Here is a 12,267-nt window from a genome sequence, read left to right as displayed (position 1 = left end):
AAGGGAGATCTGTGAAATTTAAAACCAGACCACAGTCACAAATCAGGAAAAAAGAGACTCCCAAACCCTGTTATTATTTCCTAGGTGTTTCAGAACCTGTTGAAAACCCACTGGAAAAAAAAAGATTAAGGATTACAAATCTGCTCTGTCAAAAGAATTTTATCAGTTCGTATCCTTAAGGATACTAGTTATGGGGCCATTAAGTGTACTGGACCCTATGGAAGAAATCTGTTTCTTCTTGTAGAAAGCATCCTGTAGATCTTAAAGGTCAGGGCATAAGAGCCCTGTCAGATCTTCTTTTCAAGTCACATAGGTAAAGTTGATACAAAAGGAACATCTACTTCAATGACGCTCGCTTTTCTGTGAGGCAATACTGCAGTTGTGTGATAAAAGTATGTAAGTATGTGCAGAGCTTATATAAGGGATTATTTCCGGGGCACTTACTATGATGTATATATGCCTAATGATGCAGAACATGCCGCTGCACACTGCCAGACTTTTTAAAGTACCTAGCTTTTACATCAATCTATTTTTCCATTTTGCTGCTAATGCGAATGTTGCTATTAAGTTTTTATAATATGAACTATGTTTGGTTTTGGTTTTTGTTTCTTTTCAGACCAGGCAAAACCCAGTTTGCATGTAACATCACTAGACGATGCAGAATGTCTCCGATCTAAAGAGCTCCTTTCGACCCCGAGCAGTCACGCTTCTTCTCACTCAAAGTCCACCCGCAACATCCCTCGAAGACATACAGTAGGTGGCCCTCGCAGTTCCAAAGAAATACTGGGAATGCAAACCTCAGAAATGGACAGGAAGAGAGAGGCTTTTCTTGAGCATCTGAAACAGAAATATCCCCACCATGCCACAGCAATAATGGGACACCAGGAGAGACTGAGAGATCAGGTAAGGAAGTCAAATTTGTATCATGTTTTTTGTTTAACAGTCCTTATAACTCCTACAAAATTGAGTGTTGCATCATTACAAAAGGGGGGAATTAACAAAGTATGAAACAAATTTTTTGGATGTGGCCTGCGATTCAGATGTTGCCTTAAAATTCAAAGAAACAATGATTAAAATTAATCTATTCAATATTACCTTGGAATTGTTTGTTGAAATTGACATTTCTGAAGAGCTTTTCATTTTTTTTAGTGCATACACAGAGAAAGGAGTGAAGGTGAGACTCTTGATCTTCGTATATGAGTCTCAATCTACTTTTCACAGCTGAAGGGAAAACATGGAACAGCTGTTAATTTCTGTTACACTTTCAGTATTGGCACCACTGCCTGGGAGAAAAGAAAATACCTGCAGAGTGTGTCTGTATGCTTTAGCTGGCTCTGTTACACTTTCATTTGCTTTCTTTTCTATTTTTGAGTTTTGTAATGCAAACAGAACAGACTTACCCATAACTATCTACCTCCTCCAAGCAGCTTTGACACCCACATTCGTCTGTCAGCAGCGTACCTGAGGGTGGTGTGCCTCTCTGCCTGCAGTTGCTTTCCAGCAGCGAGCAGTAGTTGTAGGGTCAGAGGAGAGGTGACATGCTGATGTATTTCTCAGAGCAGGTGGAGGCTGTGACACACCAACTTTCTGAATTCAGGGAATGCCATGCAAGGATCTGTTCCTAACTCTGGACTCTGGTTTTGGGTGCAATGATAGAGTTTAATCTCTTCAGGCAATCTACTGTCTATTCAATAATTAATTTTTTTTCCAAACAAGCATCAGAATTTGGAGTTTGGTCTACAAAATCTTGTGCTCATTATTCTCGGTTTAACAGCAAACCTTTTTGTAAAAGTTTTTTTCCCTTGGTGGTTTATAGGTGTTTCAGCACTAATAGCAAATTAATTGTAAATAAGCAATAAAAATAAGTTGGAAAAATATTGCACACTGTTGTGGAAGCTCTTAGTGAATTCCAGCTTCTTTGAAGCTTTGCAAACTTGAAAGGCTTTGAAGATCAGACTGCTACAGGTTTGGAAAGATTGTAATTTGTTAACTCAGCCCTAGAACTTCTCTTTTACAGGGTCTCTAGAGATCCCAGGTGCTATCACTGTTAGAATCCATCTGTATTCAGCTAAAATTGCTGCAAGACTTCAGCTCTAATGAGGATGATCTATTCCTTATTTTTAAACAGCTTTACTCCTTTCTTTTTAGAGTCTTGACTTTTTTCCTCCCCACTTATCTCTTCCATGGACTTTAGTGACTGTGTGGAATGTGCTGGGTGGTGGATAAAGATAGCATACAAATTAAATAAAAGGGGTGGGAGGGGGGTGAAATCCAGAGATTAGATCTTTTGGAGTCATGTAAATATTTAGTTCCAGTGTTGCAGACACTGCAAACCTCGTTTGAACAGCCTACAGCATTACGCCCTACACATTTTGTAATTTGAGACTTTTCTGAAGGCAATAAATTACAGAAGGAATGCAGTAACTGCTCTTGATATTTGTTTAAAATGTGTCTTCCTTGCTAATTTATTGAGGGTAAAATTCATTCTCCTGCTTCTATTTTTTAGTGATTAGACATATGTATTATATGTGTTGTGTGTAATGAGTTTTTTAACAACTTTATAACAAAATAACTTTAAAACTACTATTAAAGCATCAAAATGTATTTCTTGGAAGTGGGAAATACTGAAGACTCCATCCATTCAGCATTACTTAAAGAAGTATAGTCTGAACCAAAACCACATTAAAACATACAGAAATAAATAATACAGGTTGATTATAAGAAAGTTGCTTAGTTGGCATGTGATGTATCAACTGTCTGGCTCATCAGATGCAGTAAGACTATGATGATCATAGCATTACAATTCAGAGGGGGATTTTCTTACCAACTGTGTCTCTGTGTGCACACCCACATACCAGTATTTCTTGTGTGTGTGTGTTTGCATGTGTTTATATGTAACTGTATATAGATACACATAGGTATGTGTGTGTGTATATATATATATACACACAGAGCTCTGTGTGTGTGTATGCTTGTATGAGTATGCATACTGCCTGCTTTCTTAGCCACTCCATGAGTAAGACTATAGTATACTTTTGCCTTTGAGGGTGTATATGTGTGTTTAGCATCCATGCTTCTTTTTTCCACCCATATATATGGAAGTGTGTAGCAGTGGTATGGAAGACAAACTACATGCACATGTAGTAGGTATGCATGTGTAACATATACAAAGATGTATGGGAAAACACGATTTAAAATGTCACATTCTAAATTAAAATGTTGCAATTTATTTTCCAAGTTCCTTTCCAGGTTCCTTTTCTCCCTTCTTACTTCTGCAGCTGCTCCAATATCTGGAAAGTGGCAACATTGTCCATGGTGGGAATTTCCCCACTGTAGGATACCTATCAAGGATAGTAGCTAATGCAACACCATTTTGTAATCTCTCTGTCAAATGGTGCAGCTGAAACATGAAACACCCCAGTTTTTATGGTCAGGAGGTAGCCCTTGGTATATCTCATAATTTCTCTTCCAGATTGCTCTAAACTCCGTAAGGTCCACAACCAGCAGAAAATCAAGATTGGTAATTGTCTGGTTTTTTCCTATGTGGACTTTCTTCTCTTGTCCATTTTAGCCATCAGTGTCTGAGTATGGCAGACTGACTCCTTGTTTGCAGAAAATAAACATCAGGGAAAAATTATTTGATGCTGTCACATCCTACTGTATCACTTCTACCAGCAAGGGCAGCTCTGAATGTTGTCTGCATCTTCCACTATGCACTAATAGTTTCCTCCAGGCTTCATTTATTCAGATAAATCCCTCCCTGGATGTGCCTCCTGAGGACCCATTTCTACTCTTGATAATCTGCCACAATCAGAAGTACAATCATGGCCAGGTAAAATGCCTGCAGGGATTACTGATGGTGAGCTAACGTGGTGACCTGAAACCTCCCAGCTGTGCACACAGATAATTTCTCCTCTGAAGGTTTGTTGCCTTGTTTGTGATATCCTGTTCTGGAAAGGAAAGCTCACAGAGGCAGGGGCCATCTTTATTTGCACAAAGGGGCTTGGGATACTGCAGCAAGGCAAACAGCCCGCAGCTAAGCTGGTCTGTGGTAAACTGGAGCATGACTTTGCAGCAGCCTGGGGATGCAGACGTGCAGTGCCTTGTGCACCCCAGCACAGGGGAATGCAGCACCCAATGGCCACAGCTCTGCGACCCACAGCCTGGCAGCTCATCCTCACATTTGCAGGTTTTTCCCCTTCTAAGATAAGTCCACAGCTGGGCATCAGAGCTCCCTCCACCTGGAAGCCTGTAAAAGTGAGGAACAAAATTTTTTTTTAGGTAATGCAAGTTTCTGCAGGAGCTTTAAATGTCTTACCTCTGCTAAGGCTGTCTCATCTGTGGTAATGAAAGGAAGGTGCTAATGTAATCCCCAGGAAAGTTAGAAAAAAAAAAAAAAAGAGAAAGCAAGAAGGAAACAGTCTGGGATGTTTTCAGTTTCAGACTGTGAATCATCTGCTGTGGAGCTCATGGTAGGACACGGTCACCCACTTAGGTGAGGTCGACTCTGGTCAGCAGAGAAGGAAAGAGCAGGAACAAGTGTAAAAGCTGGGTCTGTAGCTGCAAGGATGAAAAGCAGTTAGCAATTAAGAGGTTAAAATGCTAACCTGGCAATGGGAGGGGGTAATCCCTGCTGTGAACCTGTTTTACAAGTCACCTCTAAAAAAACCTTTCTGAGGGGCAGAGAACAAAAATGACTGTGTGGAAGTTTGTCAGAGCAGGAGTTTTTGAGCCTGGGGTAAGAAAGTGAGCTGGAAGAAGTTTGCCACAGCTTTCTTCAGTTGTTGTTTGACTAGGAAATAGGCTGGGAGGTGTGGAAGAGTCAGGAGCAGCTCTAGTGCTTCAGGCAGTGCTCCGTGAAGAAGAAATTTTCTTGGCAAATGAAATTAGATTTCAATCAATTAAAAACAAACCCCAAATCTTTCCGGTGCCTTTGGAGGGCCGATTGCCTAGAAAATGGTGGTTGAGGAGTTTTTGTTACATTCATTAGGTCTGAACATGACAGGTAACTCTGGCATCTGGGCAGGTGTGGCTAAGGTTACCATGGAGATCCATGATGTCATGCTTGATAGAGCATGTCAAGACAGCTAATCTAACATGTAGATGTTCAAAAAGTCCCATAGGCTAGGACTAAGCTTTATGCAAATAACAAAGTTACTCTGCAGGAGGGCAAAAGAAAACACGGCTGAGATATGGCGTGCATTGTACCTGGCAGCCTGAAAGGATTATTACAGACTTCATCATAAATTAAAACTTTTGGAACTAAAAGAAGAGGATTTCAGACCATCTCTGGCCTCACCTGTGGAATCTCACATTTCGGTAAATAAGCCTCTTTCTGTTTCTGCCCTTGCTGTAAAAAAATGCTTTTGAAATCGTGGAGTTTGCTTCACCACGTTGATCCTGCTGGCAGCAGGGCTGAGTCAATAAAGCAAGTTTTCTGGCAGGGCATGTTCCCTTTTCTCTTTCAAAAATGAGTTCTTTATTGAATGAACTAAGAATTCAGAATTATTTGAAAGGCATTGTAACTTATCATGTTGATTATATGAATCATGCTGCAAAAATTTCCTAGGTAGTGTTTTGGAGGAGAAACTAAGAATGGAGACACTGTATTTATTTGTAGATTATTGCCAGATGTCTCTCCTTTAACTGTTAAAATAGAACCCTAAAATTACAACAGCGTTTATTCCAGGATTTGATATCTGTTAAAATATTAAAGCTTTTTGGTTTTTACTTGAATAACAGTATCAGTTGGTTAAGCTGACTTTGATTGTGTGTTTTGGTATCATAGGTAACGTTTGAACACTTCTTAATTGGTTTTTTTCTTGGGTAAAAGTACATTAGTGGAGGGTAAACACATTTGGAGGTGAAAGTCTAGCAACAGAAAGGCTATTGGGACTTTGGGATTTGAGGTATAAACAAAAGGGGATAGTTTCAGTCCCTCTGGAGAGACAGTACACGCCTTGTGTTCTTAGTTGCAACCACTTTTGTGCTCACATCAGTCAGGACAGATCAGTAAACACCAGTAGGTAAGGGATGGCCCCCCGCTGGCACGGCAGGATATGATATCGGGAAGCAGGGTTAGGGCTACAGAGTTCACTTGGTTCAAATCGCTCAGTGTGGAATGGGAAGGGGTAGGTCTGGGTGGGAAAGGGTGGGGACAGTGCCCGAGCTTAAAAATGTGAAAAGAGAAAAATCTTAATGTTCTGCCTAAGACAGCTGAGAGATAGAAACTTGAGAGGAACTTCAGTTCACTGTAGATCCTCAGCAGGATTTAGGGAATGAGGGGGCTGCAGAATGTGGTAATCACTTTGTCTAATTCCAGGTGAAAAAATAAAGGTTTTCTGATGTTCTGCATTGCTTGATCAGGCAAGGTTAAATAAACTTTTTTTTGAATGTGTAGTGACTTTTAAAGTAAAAGCATTGAAAGTACTAAAAGTGAAGAAATCACCAACTGATTTTTTTTTTCGTCACAATTCTTTGGCTTTTACACCCAGTTATATCTTGAAACTGAATTATTCATGGAAAGTTTTTAGAAAATATTTCAATTTAACCCTTCTCCCAAAGTCTGAGTGTTAGTTATTTAGTACTTGTGTATGAACAAATAACAGTGTGTCAAATGAACTAATATATTTTGCATTCATTACGCTGTTGCTGGTTGATGCCATGGCATCAGGTAGGGAGAAATTGATTTAGTGTTAGTACTGCACGAACAATCTTTTGGTCTGTGCAAGTTAAAAAACAGAGTTTAAAAAATTACATTTAGGTTTAAAATGCAAAGAATGTGATTCTAATCTGGATATATATTGCTGCAGATTTTTCTAGTTGGGAACATCCATTTCATTGAATTACTACTTGGTTCACAAACTGCTGTATTTACCGTGTCACCAAAAAATGCCTATTTGTATCTGAGAAGTCAGCATCATACAGCCAGAACTTGCTGTTGTGTCGGCATAGGCTGTAGGTATTTCTTCAGGAGAAAAGTAAAGTTTCAGAAGTTGTCTGAGGAGATTTCTCTGAGTTCCTGCCTCCTCTCCATCAATGGGCACTATCTCCCTGCCCGAATGGGACAGCGGTTCCCCCTCGTCCTGGGGCAGTCCATGTAACCCAGCAGAGCACACTGCACACTGAGGAAGGGAGGCTCTCCCCAGTGTCCACACGTGTCCCCTGTCTCACATACATCTGGTGCAACAATTTATTGCTTTCCAAGGCTGCTCTAAGTTAAGGGCAACTGCTCATGTTTTATGCTGTTACAAGAACCTAAGAAAAGCTATGAAAATGAACATACGCAACATGATTACACGGTTAAATGTCTGCTGGATTCCAAGCCCTTAGCTTTTGTTTATGGAAGGACATGAGATGACATGTCCATTTGTTTTGAGCTGAAACATGCTCTTTAGCCCCTAGATAATGCTGTGATTGCAAGATATTTATAAATAGCTTGATTGATAGATAAATGAACAAAGAGCTGGTTCATTAGCAAAGTAAAGTGGATTTACTTTGTATTTACTCAAAGTGAAAATGCTGAGGAAGAAGAATATTCCTAATAGAATGTCTCAGTGGAAAGTCTTTCAATTTTACCCTCTAGTTTATAAAAGTAAGGCAACCTATTAAGGTACATATTAAACTACTAGCCCTAAGGTATCTCTGGGAGTAAATGAAGTTTAACTAGATCGTTAATACTTGCTTTGATAAATGTAAGTTTCTCCATTTATATCTATCAGTTAAAACTAATTTGAAAAGCTGGGGTTTTTTGAAAAAGCAAACAAAACAAAGCTGCAAAAAGGCTAATAAAGCAATTCCTTTTCTTTTTCCTTCCCTCCCCCATGCAAACCACACACCAGTGCAGTTACTTTGCCCCAACAGGATTAGTAACTTTTTTTCTGTGGCAACGCCTCTGCATTTTAAATAGTATGTATTGTTTGTAACTCAGAAGTCCCAGGTAGTTGTTTGTACTCACCTTTGTTCATGTGAATTTTGTACATATATTTTTCTAATCTAATTTTACGACAAGCAAAAGTATTTTTAGAATGCTTTGTATTCAGCTGACTGAATTAATGCCTGCACTAATCTTGTTCCAGTACCTATTGTTAAATCCAGTAAAGAATCTAGGACTTTGATATCCCTTAAAGCGTATTTCAGGCAGCTGCCTTCAAGAGTGTTGCCCATGGAAACCTCTCCCAGTTATTGTAGACACCTGAGATTACTTAGGTTTCAGAAACTTAAGCTTTTCTGGCCCAAAATGTCCTGAGGCATTTATAGGTGTGTTTTTGCACATACTTGGTTTAGCCCTCTTTATTTCTGGGTTGCCTCTGTCGACAACTGCCAAAAGCTGCACCAAAACAGCCAGCAGGGCCCTGCTTGGGGGATGGGTTCAATGCAGCACTGGCTCCTTCAGCAGTGATGGGGAGGAGCATCGGCACAAAGGGTGCTATTGCCAGTGCTTTTCCTTCCAACTCTGCTTTTAAACCAAAGCACCTCCAGTTGCTTCCTGCCTGGCTCAGGGGTGAACAGCATGGGAGGCATCCTCAGGAGACCATTCTACATGGGGCTTGTCAGTGGTCCCTAAATCCCCAAATTAATTTCAAGCCCCTTATCAACTTATGGGAGCACAGTAAGTTTGACAGAAGTGATAATAAAGCTCTGGTCTACAAACGCTTTTGGCCATGCTGGTTTTGAGGAGGCGTTCTCACTTGGCCATAGCTCTGGAGGTCTCCTGCAGAAGGTGTGAGGAGCACTGCCTGGCAGATGATCACAAACAGAGCTGTTGGGTGAGGGCAGCAGGTTGTGCTGGTGGTAGTGCTGAGGTGACAGCATGACTTCCCTGGCCATGGGTCAATGCTCCCTTCTGTAACCTGTGATTAGCCTCAGTACTGGTGAATATTTGCTGTTTCCAAAAACCATTTCCCTGCAAATGGTTGTGAATATACTTGGGTTGTTCTTGTTGCTGCTGAATAGTCCTGTTACCTTCTCACTGGCAGCACTTCTGTGCTCTTTGCACAGTCACTTGGGATGGGAGCACGTATTTGTGTCTGTCATCAGCAAAGTAAATGCACCTCTGGACTATTGCTGCTGCTTTACAGCATTTTTCAGTTGATTTTCTAACAAAGGCAGATTGCACTGAAGCCACCTGATTAACTGGTTTGGTTTAACCATAATCACTGGGATTTAAATGTCTTTTCTGGGCTCAAATAGGAGAACAGGAGTAAATAAGACAAGCAAATTGCTTATGAACATATATTCCAATTTCCTTTCTCTTCAAATGAGTTGAGTACACCAGGAAAAACAGTGCTATTGTTAAAACTGTGGCCAACACCTGTGACTCTGACAGCTGTCCCTGAAATGTGTCTTTTTAACATTCACCCAGTCATGGTCATTGTGCCAGTTCAGTAAATTCAGAATCTGTGGTATTAAGTCTTGCATTTTGACATAGCAAGTTAATGCAGGGACTTTTGGTTGGTCAAGAATCTTTTGAAGGGTCCTCTTTTGGTCTTGTGGATTTTCTGTCCTAATTAGGACCTTTTGTGCTACTGCATTTTGTGTGGTCTCTTGTGCAGTGGATTGTAGCGATTCCAGTCAGTCACTAGGAGATTGCTGCCTTAGTAAGCACTGATCAGTGTTGTTTGTTGAAGTTTAGGAAAGATTTTCATTGGCTGATCAATACATGCCATGAGTGCAATTCACTTTAAAAAAAAAAGTCTAAAATTCAAAATTAGTTATGAAGGAAAGAAAGAGAGAAGCTATTCTCTTAGGTTATCTTTGGTTATCTTTGGATTATGAAATCCAAAAGACCAATAATATGTTTTTCACCGTGAGTTCTGCCTCTTGAGGGCAGTTTCTTAACACCTGTCACGTGGTAGATGTGGGATAATCAGCCATCATGTATGTTCTGATCTTTAGCAGTTACAGATTATTTTGTCCCACATCTTGAGATTTATCTTCCAAAATTATCTTCTTGCTAGTTGTTCGACTGGATCTTCCTGATAACTACATGAGTGTCCAGTTCTGTTTTGTATTGCTGAATTCTTATGTTAATGTCTCATGACTGAAAATTCCAGAGCTCAATTAAGTTTTAAGACTATTTCATATTCTAAGGGGTTTACATTTCTTACACATACCTTTAATAAACTATCTTCATGCTCTTGAAATTATTTCATTCAAAAGAGAAAAACTAGTTGTACTTAAATTTCAGTTGAAGCTAAGTATTTCTTCAGTCTGGAAGGAGATACCTATCTTTCAAGAAAGGAGGAAGGCAGCAAAAGGAAAATGTGAAGAGTGGAAAACAGAGTTAAAAGGGTTTTTTTTTTTATTTGAAAGAAGTTGATTCTGATTTTAAATCCTACATGATATATCCATTTCAGATACACTTCCTGCCAGATGAACAAGCAGAGACTTTTCCAATTTGCACCTATGTTGTGGGTATGTGGGTGTCTAAAGTCTGGAAACAGACCTGCTGTCAGTGTTTATGTATGAGCTTTGGGCTTTCTTCCACTGTGCTTTGAAAGCATAATTTTAGCTGTATTTATTAATTTGTAGCCCTATTTTTAGTAACACAAAATACTATACATCAGAGTGTTGTAATTAGTAACAGACTACCCACAGAAGGAACAAATACTTGACTTTGATTAGAATAAGTAAAAAGAAATGTCAGTTATTTCTCATTGGCTGAACAAATAAACCATTGCATGACATTGGTTGGTTGATTTAAATGAGAGTAAATATTGTTTGGAAGGAAGAATTATTTTTTAGAATAATGTAAAAAAATAATTAAAAACTACACATATAACATAAATGCTTCAATTTAAAATGTGTACCCAAAAAATTAGAACACTTATAAAATTTCTTGTGGATCTAAACAAACTGTTTATTTTTTCTTTTTTTTTTTTTACAGAGAAATAGTAATTTGAGTAAATTCTTGATCTACTTGTATTTCTATTATATATTTCCCTAAAAGTCTTTAAAGAAAAACTCACTCCAAAACCTCACAGATATTGTGTGCCAATTTCACTCTTTCATTATGGATATCACATGTTCTTTACTTTTTTAAAAATGTTATTTCATACTAAAATTGTTTAATAGCTTTGCATTAAACAGACAACATTATGTCAATGTCTACTACCCAGTGATGTGGGAGAGCCTCTGTATTCTTCTGTTCTTAGAATGGGATCACCACAGTAATGCAAGTACCGTGACCTGTCAGTAACTACTGCAGTTTTTTGGGTTTTTTTTAGAGGATCTCTATTGTTCTGATTTTTTTTCAGCTACTAATCCAAGATGCCATCTTTTTGGCTAATACTAAGTCCAGCACTGGGAATACAGGCAGGATGGTGCCTTCTGCCGGCCTCTTCCATGCTCCTTTGTGGGTGAGTGGAGGGTTTCTGCACTACACAGACCAGAGACTCCCTGTTTTGCCAGAGACATTTAGTGTGGTGTCTGTCACTGGGGAATTTTAAATGAAAGCATGTGATAGAAACAGCATCAAACCTTTTTGGAAGTCATTGGAGAACCTCTCCCTTCAGAACATTGCAGAAGGGTGGGATGGGGTGGAGCAAGGAGGCGCAGATCACAAAAATGTTTTTCTTGGCCCTCGTGGTGCTGGTATTGATGTCAAAAAATTCCTACTGACCGGGGTACAGTTGGCTCAAACCCCCAGCGGATTGTCTGACCGACGTGCTCTTCCTCTGATATCAGATGCAAGATGCAAGCATTTAATTTCTGGCTCATGTGTACTTCCCTTCTAATTTATTTTTACCAAGTGTTTTCCACAGCGGACGTTGCAGCCGGCGACTTCCCGCGCAGGCACCTGCTGCTGCCGCCGCTCCCTCGCACCCGGCAGCTGCCGGGCGCTGCTGCTTGGGCTCCCGGCCACAGCGTCCTAATCTCGGCCTGAGCAACTGGGTTAATCCCATTCTGAGCCTGGAACCCTACAGCAAGTGGAGTCAGGTTTCTTCCTGAGGCCACAGAATAGCTTTCAGTAATGCAGGACCACTGTAGAGGTCACATATGATACTTGGTTGTTACTGTAGCTTAGTTCAAGGTATTTCACCACAGCATTAACTATTTGTATTACTTTGCTTTTTTACGTCTTCTTACTGTGCATGTTTTGCCCTCTTCCTTCATTACTAACTTGTGACTTCCTTGGTCTTGGCTATTAATCTTGACACAAAAGGGTAGTTTCCAGCCCATGTGCAAATGTATTTGCTCAATCCCCACCCGTGTGCGAGCATGCAACCATGAGAAACCAGTATTTTTTATATCTGACTCATTCAC

The 12,267-nt window shown here is 39.9% G+C and overlaps 1 protein-coding gene across 15 annotated transcripts in view; it reads left to right on the top strand.

Moving 5' to 3' along the window:
* Positions 1 to 12,267, top strand: part of KIAA1217 (KIAA1217 ortholog) — a 364,008-nt gene that overhangs the window by 191,672 nt on the left and 160,069 nt on the right. For 14 of the 15 annotated variants that reach the window (XM_039548494.1, XM_019285434.3, XM_019285432.3 and 11 more), the window contains one exon: positions 617 to 903. In XM_039548494.1, the coding sequence (XP_039404428.1) occupies positions 617 to 903 (287 nt within the window). Of the gene's footprint in view, positions 1 to 616; positions 904 to 5,221; positions 5,320 to 12,267 lie in introns of those variants that run through there. The other variant, XM_019285439.3, reaches the window with a different exon arrangement.

This window comes from Corvus cornix, chromosome 2, assembly GCF_000738735.6.
Source record: "Corvus cornix cornix isolate S_Up_H32 chromosome 2, ASM73873v5, whole genome shotgun sequence".
Taxonomy (NCBI): domain Eukaryota; kingdom Metazoa; phylum Chordata; class Aves; order Passeriformes; family Corvidae; genus Corvus; species Corvus cornix.
Note: the sequence above shows the minus strand (reverse complement) of the source record. Positions and strands in the feature narration are given on the sequence as shown.